General features: G+C 35.7%; 1 protein-coding gene across 1 annotated transcript in view; it reads right to left on the bottom strand.

The window, feature by feature from the left end:
- Positions 1 to 23162, bottom strand: part of LOC150108441 (UDP-galactose translocator-like) — a 99223-nt gene that overhangs the window by 22537 nt on the left and 53524 nt on the right. The window contains exon 4 of the mRNA XM_090390783.1: positions 3247 to 3330. Coding sequence (XP_090246909.1) covers positions 3247 to 3330 — 84 coding nt within the window. The remainder of the gene's footprint in view (positions 1 to 3246; positions 3331 to 23162) is intronic.

The following is a 23162-nucleotide window of genomic DNA, read 5'->3' on the forward strand; positions in this document are numbered from 1 at the left end:
ACTAGGCAGGCTTGGAAGTGGATAGCATATTCATTATCTAATCAACAAGTTGCAGGTTCAGATTCCATCATGGGCACAGATGCTTTAGGTGCAAGCAAATTTCACTGACTGGAAAAGAGATAAAATTTTCTCCAGAGATATCTACCCCTTGGCACAAAATCACACAAAGTGGTTTGCAATAAAGTCCAAATTATCATTACTCTTAATCTGAACACACATTTTAAAGGAAAAATTTAATTTTCCAAGAAAAAGTACAAAAATTAAACTCCAACTTTAGTTAATAATTTATATATGCTCCTCTGTTCCTAATAAGTTCATCAATTGGCTTAGGCATAGACTCTACCAATGCAGAACACGTTTTTTCTTATTTCTGTATCTCAAAACTATACTTTTATAATGAATTGTATTAAGTTATTCTTTGTATCTGAATTTAATTTTCCAAGTCTCTTTCACTATGTCCCACAAATTTTCTGTTGAGTTAATATCAGGAGAATTACCTGGCCACTGATGCAATTAGATGTTGTGATTTCTGAGGAACTCTTTCACTTTTCTTTTTAAGTGTGGCATGGTGCAAGATCATGTTGGAAGATGAGTTCTTTGTCTTTTTGGATCTGTGGGACCACTCTTTTCCAATATTTTTATGTATTGGTCACTTTTCATCATACTGCCAACAGGCACAAGTGATCCTGGACTTTCATGTATAAAACAACTACAGCACATCTTTTTAGCTGGGTGTTTAGGAGCTTGTTGAAGGTGAGTTGGAGAAATTTTCTCAGCTGTTAATTTGACAACATAGGGTACCCACTCTCCTTGAATAAAGAAATGGCTCTCATCTGAGAACATGACTTTCTTCCACTTTACAACAATCCAATCTTTGCACACTTGTGCCAGCTGGAGCCTCTTTTTCTGCATAGCCTTTGTCAACAGTTGTTTCTTTTTTGGTCTGTGGGCAGTCTTCCCTGTTTCCAACAATCTTCGATGGACTGTCATGCCAGAAACATTAATCCCATTAGCTGCCAAGTCTCTATTTAAGTCTACAGTAGACAATCTTGGATTCATTTTGCTTTTCCTGACTCGTAAATGATCTTGAATAAGTGTAGTTTTATAAAGAATATAAACTTTTGTCAGCATCTATTTTCAAAATCAAGAATGGTTTTGAACATAACTGCTGACAAAGATAAATGAATGATTTCATAGCTAAATACTTAGCTGTATCATCAGCTTGAAGCTTTTTAATGGTTTTAAGTTGTCTGGTTTATTAAATATCCTTTTACTATTTAAAATTAAAACGGATGAATGATTTCATATACAGTAGATGCCTGCTTCACAGCTCTTCACTGTTGCGACTAGTAAAAATTTCCATTGTGACTGTATGAAGATTTTGACTGTTGAGCATGTGAAACTGTGGTAAGTAATGAAAAGAATGGGTTTTCCTCAACACACTATCAGGCTGATAGCTAACTTGTACAGGGAGCAAGAAGCCACGGTAAGAACAGGTGTTGGATTAACTGATTGGCTTTAGGTTGGAAAGGGAGTTAGGCAAAGATGTCTACTTTCTTCTCACTTGTTTAGTATATATGCAGAGGACATCATGAGTGAAGCATTGGATGAGCTCAAGACAGGAATTAGGATAGGAGGTAGATTGATCAGTAATCTGAGTATGCTGATGATACAGTACTCCTTTATAATGACATGGAAGAACTAGGACTAATTCTTGCCAAAGTTAACAAGATCAGTAATAACAGAGGACTTCAACTCAATCCTAGCAAGACAAAGATTATGATTCTCAAAGGAAATACAAACAGAGAAGCTCTTGAAAAACAAGTGTACCTTAATGGAGAAAGAATTGAGGAAGTCAGCAAGTTTGAGTACCTGGGAATCCATTATTAATGTGAAGAATTGCTGTTCAGAAGACATCAAAAAAAGGTTAGGAATGGCTAAAACAACAGTCAGAGACCCCTCTAAAATCTGGAAAGATGGCTCTATCTCCATGGGAACAAAGTTGAGGATTTTGGATGCAGATGTTTTTCCAACAGCAAATTATGGATGTGAGACTTGGAACCTAAAGAAGTCAGATAAGAAATGGATATCTGCTTTTGAGATGTGGTGTTACAGAAGGCTGTTGAGGATATCATATACTGAAAGGCATACAAATGAATGGGTGTTAGAAAAGATCAGTAGAACTTTAAGACTCCTTAAGGATATTGACAGACGAAAGTTAAAACATTTATGGACGCATACAAAGGATGGAAGGGGGGGGGGGGCTTCTCAGAACAGTAATAGAAGATAAAGTTCCTGGAAAAAGAGGTGGCCCATCAATGAGATGGATGGATGGATGGTGCGTGTGTGTGTGTGTGGAGTGACTGATCTTCAGAGAGTTGAGGCTGCCAGAAAAGTAAACAACAGGACTACATGGCGAGGCCAGGTGTGCACATCATCGAGCATTGGAGTGACTATACAGCATCTATAGATGCCCGGTGAACATATAGATAGCGACTCTATGAAATGTCAGGCCACAGAAATAATGTGTGCATGTTGTGCACACACACAGTCACACACACTTTAATTGCCGGCTGTTGTCTGACTGAGACCACAGCATACAACTGAGAACGAACACATTTTAACTAGTGTGAAGGATTTCTACTAATTGAATCACCATGACTTGTTTTTTAATTAAGAACTAAGCTTTAAATCACAAAAAACTGCACACATATTTCCATTTTAAAAATGCCATCGATGTACACTCAAATGGCTTCACAGATACAGAAGAAATTAGTATAGTTGTAAAGAATTAGAGTGTGTTGTAATCTTTCTTGCTCTTTCATTTGTCAGTTTAATTTAAAATTATTTACTGTACCTTTTTATTTACAATTATTTACAAAATCCTTAAAGAATCAGAAAACAATAACATCAAAAGAAAAACATGAAATTTTAAGTCCTCATGAATGAAAGTAATAGAACTTAGCTTCCATGTTTCAGATCTCATTACACATAAAAGTATAATTTTAAAAAATAAATAACAACAAAAAAACTACTGCAATTCACACTGTATTTCCAAGAATGACCCTAATTCATGAATAGAGTTAAGCATATGGGATCAGGGCTCACTTAACAACAACCTCTAGGAATCAATCGGATTGTAAAATCAGCAGTGTACTGTATTAAGAAGTGTTTAGGATAAAATCATGCTGATAAGGTAATTAATAAAATTCAATATTATGAAACAAATGAATTAATCTGTAGTACCTGACATGTTGCAGCATCTAAATGTGTAGCCCCAACATAAATCAGGTTATTCTGGAGAGTATAAACAAGTGATGGAATGGCCACCTAGAGAGAAAGAAAACTTTTAAATTATGAGAGCTTATCATTATTAAATTTTTGATATGTACCCTTAAGGGGTGCACTGGATACTATTATAGTACTACATGAAAAGTTTACATTAACATTAACTTCCTGTCAACAATTTTCCTCCAAATCAGTCATTATCGGCAAGGACTTCAATATTGTCGGATCTCATATTTAGGTCTTCTAACACACACACACACAACCTAATTGCACCAATACACTTAGATCTTGGTCTTACACTGGGTCTCCAGCCATCACATCTGTTTTGCTAACCTTTTCCATTCTAAGTAACTATATACTGTTAGATTAGCTGTGATAACATACTTTTCATGCAAAGAATGTCATGTTGCTTTCTACTATTCTCATCTTTAATGTGATTCTGACACTGATGCCAGCTGTTCACTGTACTAATTTTTCTCTGAAACCAGATACATCATGCATTCTTTTGATCAAATGTTTTATTTCTAACTCATCACAAGTTAACATTGGTTTTGAACTCTGGCTTGTATTTTGCTAGTTTAGCATTTTGGCTAATTTCTCTGTTAATCTACACAAATTTGTTCAACTGGTTCCCTATCATATGTATATTGCTTATTTGATTGTCTATTTTCATATTTAATTTGACATTGTTTCTAAAAATTATGCCTAAATGACTGAATTATTTTCCTTCTTCTATAGATTCTCAACTGAAAATGAAATTGGTGTTTTCCATACCAAATTAGCAATAAAAAGACCAACATTTATTCAGCTTTGAGAAAGGAAAATATGAGTAGCATACTATTAAATAGAAAAACTTGATCTTTAATGGAAGGTTTTGCCTAAGTCAAAGGCATCTTCAGTACAGAAATAAAACAGCATAAGATATGAATAACAGAACAATTCCAAAAAGTGCCACCAAAGCTACAGTAAGGTAACAAAACAATCAACAAATTCCTAATTATATATAAACCATAAATATATAATTAATTAAACAAATTAGGAAAAGTTAGCAGATTGAAAAACTACTATCTCCCATAATGGGTATAAAACAAAGACCATCAGTAAGATTTTAATTTTATTCCAGAGGACTCTGTGCTTAGAAGAATTGTTTAGGCTCATGATACCCGATGTAAGACTAATGCCCTTTTTGACAGATAAAGGTAGATCATCCAGACTGTCCATGATAGTACTAGAGGAAGGAATCTGGTGGACACATGAAAAACTAAGTGGTGGAAGCTTGCCCTTTGGAGAGAAAGGGAGACATTTTTCTGACAGGAAAAATGCCAAAAACATTTTTATAATACATTCTGATCTTCCCTTTACATAAGGTAGTGTATATATAATATACAATTAGTTATTTGAATATATAATTTCTTCTTGAAATTAAGAGGCAGTAATTCTATAAGCTTGAAGGTTTTGTTAATAAAGCCTTCACTGAAACCATTTGACAAGAAAGTTGACTTATGTCAGTAATTCTTTATGTAGTAAGTCATCTTAACAGACCCAAGTTTTTGACTAGGATGATAATGTGATTATGCAAACTATGTGAATCCTCTTCTGAAATACTGATAATTGTGGGATCAGGATGATGAAAAATCAGCAGATCTAAAAAAGAGTTATCTGTAGTTTTCTTCTTTTCCAAAGTGAAATGAATTCTGGGATGACTTGCATTTAGTCTGGAAACAAAATGTAAATCACAGAACCATTCCAAACTGCACAAATGTTAGTGACAGATATATAATTAGAAATTTATTGATAGTTTAGTTACAATGTTATGGTGGTGCTTTTCAGAATCTGTTATTTGTATCTTGTGCTATAAGATTTCTGTAAAGAAGATGTCTTTGACACTTGGTGAAATTTTTCCCATTAAAGATCAAATTTTTCAGTGTGTCTTCCACCTTTTATTTTTAATGGCAGTTATTCATCATCAGTTTCCTGATATATACCCTGAAAAGGGTATTACAAGCTATTATGACAGTACTCCTGATTCCTGATTTATGCTCACGCGCAGACCTACACTTTTGACCATGTAGGCATTCAGAATCAAATCCTATGGAATAGGTTGGTTACTCATTATTCCTGGAGGTATCCTATGTCTGTAGAAACGTGTGTTCACGGGGTCGGTTTGCCTGCTTGGGGGAGGAAAAACCCTGCGGTCCACGCCCAAGACCCATTAACTTGGCTATGTCTGAGAAAGATCCTAAGCTCCTCACGTCAGCAATGGGAATTGAACACAGGACACTCCTTTCACAGGCATATGGTTGCGAAGTGCATAGCCACTCGGCTAACCGCATGGACATGACAGTACTACATGATTAAATTTACATTATTACTAATTTCCTATCAATAATTTTAGTCCAAATTAGTCTAATTACTTGTCGGCACTACAATATTGTATCTAATCTTTTCTAAGGGCTTCTGATTGAATCAATCCACCTAGATTTTCTTCCTGCCATCTAATACTATTTAGCTAACCTTTCATTCTGTTTAAGTGACCAATACTAACTTGAAAGAAATATAACTTAAGTTAGAGTCCTTCTCATACATTACTGAATACTAACATTGTCAAGTTCCTCCCTCATATCTTCATTTTTAATATGATATTGCCACTGATGCGATCTGTTCAATCTGATAATTTTTCTCAGAACTCTCTCATATCTGTGGTGTAATCCTAATCTTTGATCAAGTGATTTATTTCTAACTCAACTCTCAGATCCATAACTTAAAATTGGTTTTAACACTGTCTTGTATACTGCTAGTTTAGTGCTCTGACTAATTTCTCTCTTATTCCACATAAATTTATTCATCTGGCTATTCATCATACTAGCTTTGATTTTTCAGTTATTTATCTCCACGTTTAATTTTTAATTTGCCATCTTGATTAAAAACTGCGTGCTTAGGCAAAGTTTTTGGTGAAGATGGTCAATTTAAATAAGTTAAATATTTTACTTGTTCTATAGATTTTCTACTGAAAATGCTGCTGAAGTTTCTTATGATCCTGCCTGTATTCACTCCTTTGGTCTTTTTATTGCTGATTTCCAACTGTTATTCAATTTAGTTTGAGAATTCTGGAGACTTGGAATGTGTTTAGAAGCATATCATCTACATAAAGCACAGAGCTAAGTTTGATATTACAGATTCTAACATTTTACTGATTCTAACATTAACTGATTCTGCCACTTTCTTTCATAGACTTACAACTCAGACCATGTTTTGCTTGATATAACGTACCACTTACTGGATAAATTGTATAATGTGTAGATTGAACAACAATAGTCCAAGGGCTGAGCCCTGGGGTATGCCACTGGTCACCTTAAATCTGGTAGTTTCACACCTACCGTATACCACCAACTTACCCAAGCCAAAACTCAAGTACAGATCATTGTTATATTCCCATAATTTCTCAACTTTTTGTCTTAAAGTGAAAATCTGATCTTGACAACCTCCATTTGGCCTGAACCAAGCTTGTTCTTCTCTAAGTTTTTCTTTTGAAATTTTTCTCAGCCTCTTCTTGCATAATTCTCATCTGGAACACTTAGTAGAGAAATTCTTACATTCAGCCTCATTCCATCTTTATTGATGGGAACCATGGGAGCTCTACTCCATTTTTCTGGAACTCGGCCTTCTGACCAGGCTCTCTGAATTATGCGCAATGGAGCCATTGCAAAACATTTATACCTCCATTTTTGAGCATTTCTGGTCAAATAACATCTACTCCAGATGCCTTTCCACAGCTTCTTCTACCTCAAGTTTTGATATGTATTCCTTTTTATATTCTTCTTGAACATTTTCTACTATTGTTCTATCACTGTATGTTTCATTTAGAAGTTTTTCAAAGTAATTACTCCAGACATCTAGAACAGGGGTCGGCAAACTGCAGCTTGCGAGCCAAATGCAGTTCTTTGGAGCCACATGTAAGTAAAATTGAAAATGAAAATAAAACTATCATAGTTTCATTTATAAAATTTTTAAAGGATTTTATTCACATAATGGTGATTTAATTTGTTTTATAGGTCTCACAAAACTTTGTGGTACTAAGATGGGCGATGTCAGGATGGGGAAAGCGAGAGTGGAGGGGGTATACAGAGAGAGTGGAGGGGATGGTTACTGAAATAGAAGAACTGGAAAAAGAAAAATGCAGTCTGATTTCACAGCGCACGCAGACTGCTATAAAAGAACTACAGAAGGAAGACTCAATGATTTTCAATACTTGGAATAGTCTTCCGGACTCATATCATGAGTTGAAAAAATTTGCATTTGGTGTTCTCAGTATCTTCGAGTCTACATATTTATGTGAGCAATCGTTTTCTAACATGGATTTCATTAAATGTAAATTGAGAAGCCAAATTACTGATGCCAACTTAGAATCGTGCCTTAAATTAAAAACGACTAGTTACAAACTGGACATACAGAAACTTTCTAAGGAAATGCTCACACTGATTAAAACCAATGAGAGCAATTTTTTGTGTGATTTTTTCTTCATTTAATAGAGATATAATTAATATTATAACTTGTTATATATTACTATAAATTTACTATAATATTACTTTAAATTTTCCTATTTGTAAAAATATATTTATAGATCTAGAATAATTTTTAAATTGTTGTGAGGGACAGGTTCGACTCTTTCGTCTCAAATGTTTGCCGACCCCCTGATCTAGAATATTCTTATCTTCAGTTTTCAAGTCACATTTATCATCTCTGATTCCTTTTACAGTACTCTTTCCTCCATTTTTTAAGCCTTTTCAATAGCCTCCAGAACATTTTGCACTTTCCTGATATTTATTCTTTTATATACGGGGGTGCAGTATCCTGAAAGAGGAAGTTCACTAGTGGTGTACCGCAGGAGTCTATTTTGGGACCATGCAGCAGTTTGCAAAAGATGATGCAAAACTGGGGAGAGCAATGCAGAGTCAAGCAGATGATGGCCATACAAGAAGAAGACTTGAATAGACTGCATGAATGGGCAGGTAAGTGAAACTGTCAGTTTAATGATGCATAGTGTAAGGTTTTGAGATTTGGTAAGCAATGATGGGATGCGAAGCATACACTTGGTTGGGAAACTTTAAAGTAGAGGAGATGAGAGATCTAGGAATGATGGTGGACAAGGACCTGAAATTCAGGTGCCCACAATGCACAAGTTGTGAAGACATCACATCGGATAATAGCAATGATGCAGAGAACCCTGACATACAGAAATAGAGGTTATGATGCCACTCTATAAAGCCTTGATCAGGCCTCATATGGATTATTGTGCACAGATTTGGTCATGGAGTTTTCATGGTGACAAGGATATGTTGGAAAGGGTCCAGAGAAAATTCACAAAGGTGGTTAGTAGTCTTTGGAATGTGGAGTACGAAGACGGACTGAGAGAATGTAAGTTGCAAAGCCTCATGAAGAGGAGGAGGATTAGCGTATATGTCGATTGAGACATATAAGCTAATCGGGGTTGTTATCAGGTTGACATGGAAGAGATTTTTCATAGAATGGGAGGTGGGGGGGTAGAACAAGAGGCCATCGCTGGAAAATGCATAAAGAGGATGTAAACAGAGGAGTGAGGAGCAAGTTCTTTGCATGGAGAGCAGCAGGTGAATGGAATGCATTATCTGAGTGTGTTGTGAATGTAAACACATTGAATCAGTTTAAAGCACGGCTGGATGAGCATTGTGTGCAATAGTGTGTACCTCCCACAATGAGTCTCTGACTCCATGGAGGTCAAATGTTAATAATAATAACCACTCGGCCAGCCAGCCAGCCTGGCTGGCCGAGTGGCTAGCATATTCACTCTCCAGCCAAAATGCTGCGGTTCAATCCAGCTGTGGGCATGGATGTTTGTGATTGTGGAAATACTAGTGGTGGTGGACAGAAGATGGCGTTAGTGTTGTTGCGGTTAGTTGTAGCTGGTGGAATGAGTGGTGGAGACGGAGTATGTACTCTCCCTCGATGAGTCTGTGGACTCCCTGGAAGTGTCAAATAATAATAATAATATTCTTACCAAAGTCTTCCTATGACTTATGTTTTTCTACCTTTACACATACCTTAGTTCTCTTGCATTTTTTTCTTGTATTTTTTAGGACATCTGTTGACTTATTTGCTAGGAGCTTTTGGTATACTTCTTTCCTAGGATTGCTTCATAACTTCTTTTGTCCAACATGGTGTTGTTATTTTTCTATCCTTACAGACACTTTACCACATGCCTGCTCAGATGAATCAATCAATGTTTTATTTTCTTTGGGTTTAACACTAAAACTCCAATATTTGATTTTTGTTTTCAAGAGTATCATTTCTTCCTGAATAAAGTTTGTATAGTTGAGTCTATAATTACCTATAAAAGCACCTCAACTTTAATTCTCTTTTAAGTTTCTAATCTATTGTTCTTTTCAATGTGATATTCATTTTCATCCTACTTGAAACTAAGTGATAATTTCCAACTTCATATCCTCTATACACTTATATTCTGAACCAACTGAAGACATCATTCCTGCAACGTTTCCTCCAACTGGGAAAGGAATACCTTCCCAGTTGGAGGAAATGCCAACCAGACACTAGGTGGCAGATACTCTTCATCACCCAGTGAAATACCTAAGCTCGAGCATATTGGAGGTCCAGAGCAGGGATTCTGGTTTCTGTTTTCACCCTCTCTTCTCCATGCAGGGTAAGTGATACCCATCAAGGCCATTACAAACTGCTGTACCCTCCATTTTGAGGGTACAACAGTTAAAACAGTGGTGCCAGGAGCCAGCCACCATTTAGTGCATGAGCCCAAACCTCTCAGTAACGAGTCAGGAGGCTTCATGATCAACTGGCACATAATCCTGCTGCCAGATCATGCCTGGAGAGGGAATCCAAGTAGTGACATGGGGGAGGGGAGGGCACTGTCAAGGCTACGTCATAATATGAAGACTGGTCTCTCTCTCTGAATGGAAATTAAGTACGAGAGTCTTTCTCTCATTGCATATCCCCACTATATTTTTCCAGCTAATCACAATTAAACTTATGAAGGCCCCTAACGAACAACGATAGCAACACTGTGGCAAAAATTAATCTCCTTCATAAACCAATCACTACTAACATCCATGGCATTAACATAAATGACATTTTCCCGTGTTATAATTGTCGTCATAGTAATGGTATTATTTACTTAATATGGTTTAACTCCTTTACTTAACTATCTCTTAAATAATTTGTCCTATCTCAGCAGCACCTATAATATGTCTGTCATTGTCTTACTATTATATACTTCAGCCCCTTAGATTATCATGTGCACGAGTCTGATCTACAAAGGGATTGTCTCAAGGTTAAGCCAATTCCTTGGTAACAAAACTTCTGAAGTTAACTTCTCTTAAGGTTCTGGGAAAATTTATTTTTTTTTGCACTGCGCCACCCAGAACCCTTAGATTGGAAAAACTTCTCAGTCAAGAAGTGAACCTTCAGATATGCACGTGGTTAATCTAATCTATTTCTATACTAAGTTATCAATTATTAACACCCTCTATAATCAACCATGTTTGTAGTCGTGGTCTTAATTAACAATTATCTCCCACTTAGATCCGAATAATTTATGAGTGGTGCATCGGATTCTTAGACACATGCAACCAAATTAATAAGGCAAAAGGTTTATTTAACATAATGATCATCATACAGAATAAAGAACTTTCAATTATCACTGTACTACTAGATTACAAAGTAAAATTAATCAATATAGATCACACAGTAATTAATACTACAAAAACATTATGTTCAAAGATTCAAAGCTTGCATTCTTAGATTATAAAACCAATAATGACTCAAGCTGTCTTGATTAGACATCTCTACAGCTCTTAAACATAGCTAGCAATCAACACAAGTACAATTATAATACATAGCACATATTGCTCACCGACTACGATTAAAATATCACAGTTCTGTCTTAATTTTAGATAGAATCTCAAAACTTTATAAGGGTCTATGATTCTTAAGTTACAATTATCTTCCTCTCACACATTACTTGATTAAAGGTTTACTATACCGAACTCGAGGATTCCTCATACTCGTCCTTTCGATTCTTGGATTCCTTTCCTTCCAAACATTTTCTTCCCTCTATGTTAACGCTAAACTTCCTGTCAGCTTAGGTTGGTCCTTATGGAGTCTGTATACCAATCATCTATGCCTAGAATATTCTTAGCGCGAGGTGATTCTGCATCCATAAGGCATGCTACCTGGCCACTATCTTTTCCGGGAGTTGCCTGTTGCCTCGAAAATTCTCTATTCGTTCATCATAGGGCTTGGAATCAACGATCCCTCTAATCACGACCCGACACCTCCAACTTCTGCCACCGAGAGAGAACAGAGACTAAAGACTAAAGACCTTGGGGAGGGGGGGGGGGTCCAGCCCTTTTATATCAACTCCTACCAGGACTCCCTTGTAACCCTAAATTTTCACCCGACACGTTATTCCTTTGCACTTGTGGGTCTTCTTTTAGTAGCATCTTCCCCGAAAACTTAGGTCGCACGTGACTGCTTGAGGCAACTTACTAATCCGGTGTCTTGCCCACGTAGTTTGATCTTATGATATCAGTTGGTTATATGCAATTTACACAGTAATTCTTTTATATCAATTCTAGCAGAAAATATGCATATAACAAATTCATTGTCTAACACACAATTTAGTAGGTATTTTACACGGGAATATTCACAACTTTTACGCTAATTACGGTATCCAATATTTGTCAGGCTACATACAACTCATACTAAAATACAAGCATATCCTTTTCAAGGGTTTTAACTTTAACAAGGGTTGAAACATTCCTTAGAGAATTGTATTCATTCACAATTTAACATCACCATTTGCAGTCTTCCAGACCAGACATCCTATTCCTAACAAAAACCCAAATTGCAACTACATCTCCTACTGTCCATAATCTCCTCGTTTCCAAAATACACACTTCATGATTCTTTTCACCACAAAGGTTTAGTACCTGTACCTTTTGTGAAATCTAACATAGCCTTCCAAAGAATGGCTAATTTAGAATCCCCTGCTTTTGACCCTCTGTGACTCCAGGTTTCCTTTTCCCATTTTTTGGTAACATTTATCAGTCTCCAAACATTGATAACCAAGACCTCTTCACATTCTTATTCATGAAACTTGACCATCTGCAATCCAACTATCTGAATAGTGAGGTCATCTTCCTATGTGACCTCAATGTCCACAATTCCAACTGACTCAACAACGAGCCAGTTGGAATCATTGTTGTACAACCTACATAGGTTGTACATCTGCCTACTCGAATTTATGATAACCCTTCTCACTCTCCAAATACTATGCATCTCTTTTTCGACCAATTCTCCTTCCAGATATCACAGATATCACCTCTCCTCATGGTAACTTGAACCACAATATTGTACAAATCTCTTATCTCACAGAATGTCCCACCAACAAACATCCCAACCTTGCATTCTCTGGCACTATGAAGGAGCCAACTGGGATGACCTCCAGAATTTCTACTCCTGATTTCCTTGATATGACTATTGTTTCCACTCATCTGACCCTAATACCTGCTGCAAATGAGTTATTATAGAAATTATTCTCACTGACATAAAGATGTTCATCTTCAATTCAACCCATAATCCCCATTCGCTTTTCAAGTCCTCTTTCAACCAAAAGTGTATCACAGCAGTCAAAGAAAAAAAAAATTAGCTTAGTATATGTGGCTCATTTCAAGAACTCCAGCTTCACATATATCAAATATATCTTTGCCTATATCAAAGCAGGCAACATATTGCAAATTGCAAAGATTTTCAATCAGTCATCAGGAGATCCAAATATGATTTCCTAAAGCTAAACAGCAAAAAACTTGCACCCTCTCCAAATGGAAGCCATACCTTCTGGTCCTTCACCAAAGCTGTTGGATGCAACTTCTGCTTCAATTGGAGATTTAATGGAATACTTACAGCACTAGGAAAGGATTAAAAACTAATTTTAATGCTTCCAATATTTCATCTCAGACATCTTCAGGGATTACAAATAACTCTTGTAACACAAACTGAAATACAATGCTAAGTGAAACACGTGGGTGACTCTGAAGTCCTATCTAGGTGGTGCGCTTTGTATGGGTGTTGGTAGGTGGCCTAGGATGTAAAGCGGGACCTCTGATAATCAATGTTTCCCAAATTTTGGAAAGTTTTATGTAACTGTAATTTATTTAAACTTGGTTGATTTCTGAGTGCTGCTGCAGATTCTAAAAACAGTCTTTCTTTTTTGAATTTACTATGGTGGAGCATGGTAGCTTTTCTCCAGGAGATCCTGTGAGTTGTACCCAAAGCATGGTCTGCAAGGCTAGATTGACCATAGTCATGATTGTAGATGTATGATTTGTGTTCTTCTAAACGGATGGTTGCTGATCTACCTGAATGTCCGAAGTGTCTGCCAGCATGCAGGAACAGGATACTTTATATATGCCAGGCACTGAGAGAGAGGAGGGAGATGATCTTTGGTAGAACAGAGAAAGGTAGCAAGTTTACAGTGGGACTTAAAAGATGCATAGAGGTTGTACTTTTTTAAGGACCTGGCTATTTTTTTCTGATGTGCCACAGATGTAAGGGGGATGGTGATGACATTTCTGAAATCCTTCTGAAGAGATGGCCAAGGAATGGGGAAGGAACTGATTATTTTTTTAATTCTGTAATCACTGCAGCCGTTGGAAAGGAAGGTGTTGTGTATGTGGTTGAGTTCTGTTGAAAGGGAGGTTCCACTAGAACAAAGATTGTGAGATCTATTGGTTAGAGTTTTAGTAATGTCATATTGTTGAGAGGGATGGTGGTGGGAGAGTGTGAATATATCTACCTGTGTGAGTAAGTTTTCTATATAGGAAGGGTAAACTATTGTTATTTTCCTTTTCCATCATAAACTGGATTCTTGGATGTAGGCTATTCAGGTGACTGAGGAAGGAATCTAATGTGTCTGGGCCAAGAGGTCAAATAGAGAACACATCATCTACATATCCTAGCCAGATAGAAGGTTTGAGAGAGGAGACTGAATCTATGGTTCATTTTTCAAAATTTTCCATGTAAAAATTGGAAAGAGGGGTGAGGGGGAGGGAACCCATAGCAGTTCCCTCTATCTGTGTGTAAATTTTGTTCTTCCAAGAAAAACAACCAGAATTGATGGGAAAGGAAAAGAGATATAAAATATCAGAAAGAAAACATTTTTTAAGTGTTCAGGTGTCATTTAAGGAAATACTGGTAAACAGTGAGGTGATGTCACAGCTTACCAATATATCTATATTATTTAAAGTTAGATTTTCAATCACGGTTTTAAATGGGTAGAGTTTTTTATATAGGATTTGGTAAGTCTGTGTGAAGGGGGGGGGGGGATAAGTGTGTTAGCCAGCTTAAAATTACATTTTAATCCTTTCCTAGTGCTGTAAATATTCCATTAAACCTCCAACGTGTCCTAACAGCACTTAAGCCTCAACACATAACTTCTACTCTCATGCACTTTCACAGTTTCCCCCTCTTCCTGATGGCACCATCGTTGCATCATCCAAAGATAAAGCTAACTTCCCGGCATCACTCTTAGTCTCAAACTCCTGCATAGACAACCAAGGGAAATCACATCCTACTGGAATCCAAGCACTGTATGCCTCCTGTACTTTTTCGACAAAAAGAAACTAGACAACTACTAAATAACTTTGATACTAAAAAACCTTCTGGTCATAATGGCATCTCTCCAATTGTTCTCAACATTATACTCCAGAGTTAGCACCCAACCTGCATTTTTTCTACAATCTAATATTATACATATCTGGTACTTAACCCAATGCATGAAAGCAATCTCATATCTATCTATTCTAAAAATGGCCAATAGAAGTCTACCATCAAACTACTGACCAATTGCCTCACCTCAGTCCTCTCCAAAAGAATGAAAAAAGTCACAATAGCCAACTCCTGCACTACTTAGAGGCCTGCCAGTGAATTAGTCACCACCAGAGAGAAAGCCAGCTATCCAATTACAGAGGATGGCAATTTGTTAAGCAGGCCACAATGCCATTCAAAAGTTTTGGAAATATTGAGGATGACAGCAGAAATTTGAATAATATGAGTCTTAACTCAGGAAAGAATCTACAGGAAAAGAAAGAAAGAATGTATTATAATCCCATTATACAAGAGTGATGAGAGTATCTTTTGACCTATCAATATCGCTGGAATAATTGTATAGATTTTAGAGAAGTTGGTAACTCACATACAGAAATGGGTCGAGAAACAAAATATGCTTTGCAAGCAACAGCATGGGTTTACTAAAACCATGTCATGTCTGAGCAATTTGCTCATACAATTGGGGGGGGGGGGGGTCTGGAAAGTTTTGATAAATACCTAGAACAAAAATTAATTAATTTTATGTCTTCTTATATATCCTAAAAGAAAACATTTTCTAGATGCTTTCCAGAAATGTTTTTATATAAAAAATTTTTATATAGAAATTTTTTTTATATATAAAAAAATTTTTTTTCATGAACAATTTTTTATATGAAAAAACATTTCTGCTCTAGGTGTTTATCAGAACTTTCCAGACTTCCTCCCCTTATATTTTATAATAACGTTAGGACTCAATTGCACAAAGGAAATGGATACATTATATCACATGAAAGCTGTTGCATAAACTAGAGAATATGGGCTGGAATATAAACTGTTGATTCAGATAAGTTGGGGGGGGGAGGATGATGGATAGGTATCAAAAAGTGGTATACAGTGAATTGTGAATCTGCCAGATTTAAGGTGCCCAGTGGTGTACCCCAGTGTTCAGTCCTTGGACCACTTTTATTCAATCTATACATTAATGATATTGGAAAGAGGCTGATTAAAGCAAAAAAAAAAAAAAAGAAGTTGTATCAAAGTCTTGTAAAGAGGCAAAATGACTTCACTGTCCTTACATGTCAATGTTTGTTTAAACATTGTGGTTATCATCTGAGTTGTATTTGCAATTTTTGCTATGTGACTTTTGAACTTTCACTTTTTATCTGCCAGAACTCCAAGATCTCTAGCCTTGTCAGTTTCTCCAAGCATAATCCCACCAATACAATATGCTGTTGGACATCATGCTAGAATGCATAACTTTACACTTACCAACACTGAAATGATAGCCATTATCATTTGCCCACACTTCCAGCCTGTTCAAATCATCTTGAAATGCTCAGTTTCATCTCTGATTGCCCTGCCTATACTTTGCCCTGCTCAAAGGAACAAGTTGGATAGTTTCTGTAACTGAAAATTAAATAACCTAATCAATACTTTAAAAAAAATGTATGAACATTTAATGGAAATCACTTCCTAGAACTTTGAAAATGGCATAGAATCAGAGTAGTTTAGGTTTGGACAATGTTAGAAAGTTTCACATGTTTCAAGGAATAGATGATCAAATTTGAATCTGTTGGAATGAAGATTCTTGGTCTTGTTCCAAAGAATTTCATGTCTAGTGTCAATGGCATGGAAAGCAAGGCTAGACCTGTCAGATTCTAAAAATTCAATCTTGATGATGCTGTATTGTAATCTTAGCAGAACAGCTAGTCTGTTCAAAGTTCTAGGAAGTAATTGCCATTAACTATTTATTTATTTTAATAGTGATTATGTTATTTAATTTTCAGTTACACAACCTATCCAACTTGTTCCTTTGAATTCTAGTAAGTTCACCTGTCAACTCAGCTCTGACTGACACATGTACTTACTTACTACTTCATGTCTCAGTCAAAGCTGAGTGACTACATGACTTTAGTCATGTAGTCACTCATAACATGAATCATATCTTGTAGTCATTCAAAACATAAATCATATCTTGTGATTCATGTTTTGAATGTAATTAAATGATCTTCTCCTTGCTCACTAATAATGCCCATGTCCCAATGAATCAATATATTGAAGTTATTAATAATCCTTTCTTTTAGTGTTACACAGTGATCAGCATTCATTTTTGAAATTAAAAATAACTCTTTTTATTATCCCAATGTTTCGATCTTCATATCAAGATCATCATCTGGAGAATACATAAATATACAAGACAAGCTGTGTTACATTTCAAACCATAAGCTAGAGAAACAATGATTCGATCACATGCTACTCACTGGCATGACCTCTAGTGAAAAAAAAAAAAAAAAAAAAAAAAAAAAAAAAAAAAAAAAAAACCATCAAGCTAATTTAATTTTTGATTACATTAAGCATTAATAAACAGTCTTGCTTACAGATGGTTTTCCTTCCGTTAAGAGTGATGTCCTATTTCTATTATTACAATTGTTATTTTTGATTTAAAAAAAAAATCATTTATAAATTACAACACGAATAAACTTTCCTATAGATTTTTTTCTTTAACAGTGATGTCCTATTTTTCAGTATTAAAGTTGTTATTTGTAGATTTAGGATCCTGGATTTTGTAGAGTCCTGTTTATAGTTGTTCTTAGAGAGGAAGGATTCGTGGGACAAATATATACCTTCCACATGTATGGGATTTTTAAACCATCATTATTGTTTAGATTGGGGTGGTTGATAATGATCTCACAAGCTTCCTTAAATTTGCGTCAACTAGTGGACAACTAGTGCTTTTCCAGTCAATTCTAAGTAAGGTGTTCAAGAGCATGATCAGAAAGGCCAGCTTCACCATAATTATCATATTTGATGTGTCGTTTATGTTCTTTTTGTCTGATCGGAATTGTGCATCCTGTTTCTCCTATGTATGGTATGTTGCAGGTGCAGTAAATACGGTATACTCCAGGGTGGGCTAGTGAAGGAGTGGGTCTTTGGATGAGTTGAGTAAGCTTTTTAATTTTGCAGGAGGTTTAAAGGTGACTTTGAGGTTGTATTTTTGTAGTACTCTGTTTATTTTGTCTGATGTCCCGTTAATGTAGGGAATGGTTATAGTTTTACTGTAGTCTGGGTTTTTTTGTTTTTTATTGAGGTCTTGTAGAGAATTTTGTTAATAGTGTTTTTGCTGTATCCATTTTTTTGAAAAGTATTACTGATCACTTTAAATTCGTTTTTCAGTGCCTGTTCACTGGAGAAGATCTTCAGAGCTCTGTCTTTTAGGGTATTGATGACACTTATTTTTTGTGTTGGGTGGTGGTAGGAGTTTATGTGTATGTGTTGGTTTCCGGTAAACAGTGAAGGAAGATTGCCCAAGGGAAGATGTGTGACACGTGTATCTAGAAACGGCAGTGTGTTATGTTTTTCAATCTCCATTGTGAACTGTATACGTTTGTGTTGTTTGTTTAGGTGGCTAAGGAAAGTGTCTGGCTGCCATGAGACCAAATCGCGAAAACATCATCAACGTATCTGAGCCAAACTTTGGGTTTTAAAGGGGAGGAACCTAGAGCAAGATGTTCAAAATGTTCCATATAAAAGTTAGCAATCAGGGGGGGGATAATAGCGAGCCCATGGCTGTGCCTTCTTTTTGTAGGTAAAAAGCGTTATGCCATACAAAATAACCAGAATGTAATACATGCACAAAGAGCACCATGATATCTGAAGGAAATTTCTTCTGTAAAAGAAGAATTGTGTCATTGATTGGGACATTCGTAAAGAGGGCAGAGACGTCAAAACTTTCTAATAGATAATCTTTTTCTAATGTAATGTCTTTGATGATGTTTATGAAGTGTTGTGTGTTTTTGATATAGGAGGGGAATGACTTACCAACTCCTTGAGTGTTGCCACTAATTTTTGGACTAAGTGATAAGTTGGGCTATCAATCCCTTCGACTATGGGCCTTAACGGTGTGTTTTCTTTGTGAATTTTTGGTAGCCCGTAAATTCTCGAGGAACGAGCGTAGTGTGGAAATAGTTTCTTGACCGTATCTTTGGGGCATGTGGTAATTGACTTAAGTAGATTCTCTGTTTTCTTTTTGATTCTATTAGTTGGGTTATAGTTAACTAATTTGTATGTGTTATTGTCCAAAACCAGCATATTCATTTTTTCCACGTAAGTGGTTCGGTTTAAGATAACGGTGGCACTTCCTTTATCTGTTCTGGTTATTAAGATGTTCAGATTTGACTTGAGTGATTTTATCGCTGTTATTTCATGTTGAGTTAGGTTGCTTGTTATTGTTTTGTTATGATTTAATGATTCATGATTCATCCCAAATAACATAGCAGAAAAACTATGTTTAGAAACCGCCAACATTTTAAATCATAAGAAAACAATAACAAGCAACCTAACTCAATACGAAATAACAGCGATAAAATCACTCAAGTTAAATCCAAACATCTTAATAACCAGAGCAGATAAAGGAAGTGCCACCATTATATTAAACCGAACCACTTAGGTTGAAAAAATGACTCTACTGGTCTCGGACAATAACACATACAAATTAGTTAACTATAACGCAACTAATAGAATCAAAAAGTAAACAGAGAATCTACTTAAGTCAATTACCACATGGCCCGAAGATACGGTCAAAAAACTATTTCCACACTACGCTCGTTCCTCGAGAATTTACGGGCTACCAAAAATTCACAAGGAAAACACACCGTTAAGGCCCATAGTCGAGGGGATTGATAGCCCAACTTATCACTTAGTCCAAAAATTAGCGGCAACACTCAAGGAGTTGGTAGATCATTCCCCTCCTATATCAAAAACACACAACACTTCATAAACATCAAAGACATTACATTAGAAAAAGATTATCTATTAGAAAGTTTGACGTCTCTGCCCTCTTTACGAATGTCCCAATCAATGACACAATTCTTCTTTTACAGAAGAAATTTCCTTCGATATCATGGTGCTCTTTGTGCATGTATTACATTCTGGTTATTTTATATGGTAAAACGCATTCTACCTACAAAGAGAAGGCACAGCCATGGGCTTGCTATTACCCCCCCCCCCCCCGATTGCTAAATTTTATATGGAACATTTTGAGCAACTTGCTCTAGGTTCCTCCCCTTTAAAACCCAAAGTTTGGATCAGATACGTTGACGATGTTTTCGCGATTTGGTCTCATGGCAGCCAGACACTTTCCTTAGCCACCTAAACAAACAACACAAATGTATACAGTTCACAATGGAGATTGAAAAACATAACACACTGCCGTTTCTAGATACACTTGTCACACATCTTCCCTTGGGCAATCTTCCTTCACTGTTTACCGGAAACCAACACATACACATAAACTCCTACCACCACCCAACACAAAAAATAAGTGTCATCAATACCCTAAAAAACAGAGCTCTGAAGATCTGCTCCAGTGAACAGGCACTGAAAAATGAATTTAAAGTGATCAGTAATACTTTTCAAAAAAATGGATACAGCCAAAACACTATTAACAAAATTCTCTACAAGACCTCAATAAAAAACAAAGACAAACCAGACTACAGTAAAATTATAACCATTCCCTACATTAACGGGACATCAGACAAAATAAACAGAGTACTACAAAAATACAACCTCAAAGTCACCTTTAAACCTCCTGCAAAATTAAAAAGCTTACTCAACTCATCCAAAGACCTACTCCCTCCGCTAGCCCACCCTGGAGTATACCGTATTTACTGCACCTGCAACATACCATACATAGGAGAAACAGGATGCACAATTTCGATCAGACAAAAAGAACATAAACGACACATCAAATATAATAATTATGGTGAAGCTGGCCTTTCTGATCATGCTCTGAACACCTCACATAGAATTGACTGGAAAAGCACTAGTTTGTCTACATCAGTGCTTCCCAAACTTCTGGATGTGAGGGCCACCTTTGCAAAAATTAAAATATTTCACGGCCCCCCCTCGAAAAAAAATCGTAATAGAGAGATATATTATTATAATATTTATTGTATTTATATTCAATACAAAACATACACAGCGAATATTGCAAAAATCAAATGCATATATTACATTTATTGCCTCTTAACATTTGGTTCTGAAGACGATGTGGGCTGTTCTGGTAAAATATGAAATACTGTCCTTTTTTTTGAGTCTGTTTCTGCTTCTTCTGATTGTTCGCAGCATTTTTTTTTTAATTTCTTACCAGCCACTTATCCATCTCAGGGTTAAATTTTTTAACATAGAATAGATCAAATAATATCACCACTTACCGATACTGGCACACCACAGACTGATAACATGAAATTAGTGAATATTACCTGAATAAGGGAATTCCCGGACCAGGAACATTTTTCTCTTTTGTGACTTTTCTCCCTTTACGGTAATTAAGCCTAACGCGAAACAGACAGCAAAGGCAGGTTATTAAAACGTGCATATGATTGGTGGGGTATTAACAAAAGATCACGCAACCGAAAGATAAAAGCATAGCTGACAATTGAGTTGAAATGCTAACTCTCTTCAACCAAATTCCATATGTGAAACTGCCATAACATTCATTTTATATATATATATATTACTTAGTTTTAAAACTTTTACAAATTTTAACATGTTCGGTTGAATTTTATTGCTGCCTTGGGAAATCGAACTTGCACACATCTAATTAATAACAATAGGTTTTAGTTAGATACTGTGTTTGCCCATGCAACATATGGTTTTGTTTCAGTCTATACAGCATAGTTTCTGTATGAGGAGACATGTGATTCATTAATTAGCATGTTTTTATCCAAGTTGTCTCTAACTGCACTATTTGTTGAGAAATATATTACACAGACTCCTCATACCTTATTCACTGGCATAATAAAAGTACTTGTTTTTATTGCCTCTGCAGTATAGTGGCTGTTAGGAAGGACGTGTTGTTTACCACTGCAAGGGAGTTACTATCTCACCACATGAACTTGTTTAAGCTTTTTTTCATGTGTGAAGTATATGCAAAACTTTTATTGATAACAGAAAACTAGCTCGGATGACAGTGATAATATAAAATGAGTTTTGATATGTATATAAAGTCAATATCAACAGTCCCTGATTACGAACGCGTGATGAAACAGACAGGAAGATTTGGAGCTTCCTTGGAGAGCATTCGAAGTAAATACAATTAACCACTGCTTTGAAATGAAACATATGAATAAGCAATATTTACTAATATTCATTAAGCGCCGAAATACACAGGAAGCAAAGATTGTGAACCAACACCAATGTGTAAATTTTTCCATTAAAATATAAAAAATAACAAAAAAGAAATAATAAATAATAAAAGTTAAATATGTTTCTTTTAAAATAAAAAAAATCTACTTAGTCTTAAAACATTTTAAATTTGTTTTCATTATTTCACGGCCCACAGTTCAGAAAGCGCTGGTCTACATCACACCAAAACATGGTTTGAATGCAAATTTAAGGAAGTTTGTGAGATCATTATCAACCACCCCAATCTAAACAATAATGATGGTTTAAAAATTCCATACATATGGAAGGCATATATTTGTCCCACGAATCCTTCCTCTCTAAGAACAACTATAAACAGGACTCTACAAAATCCAGGATCCTAAATCTACAAATAACAACTTTAATACTGAAAAATAGGACATCACTGTTAAAGAAAAAAAAATCTATAAGAAAGTTTATTCATGTTGTAATTTATAAATATTTTTTTTTTAAATCAAAAATAACAATTGTAATAATAGAAATAGGACATCACTGTTACTGGAAGGAAAACCATCTGTAAGCAAGACTGTTTATTCATGTAATCAAAAATTAAATTAGCTTCATGTATTTTTTTCTTTTTTTTTTTCACTAGAGGTCATGCCATTGAGTAGCATGTGATCAAATCATTGTTTCTCTAGCTTACGGTTTGAAATGTAATGCAGCTTGTCTTGTATATTTATGTATTCTTCAGATGATGATCCTGATATGAAGATCGAAACGTCAGGATAATAAAAAGAGTTATTTTAAAACGGTTGTAGAATCCATAATTTCAAAAATGAAGTTCTTAATAAATTGTATAT

This window comes from Typopeltis vanoorti, chromosome 3, assembly GCF_054136105.1.
Source record: "Typopeltis vanoorti isolate ZY-2024b chromosome 3, IOZ_Tvanoo_1.0, whole genome shotgun sequence".
NCBI lineage: Eukaryota > Metazoa > Arthropoda > Arachnida > Uropygi > Thelyphonidae > Typopeltis > Typopeltis vanoorti.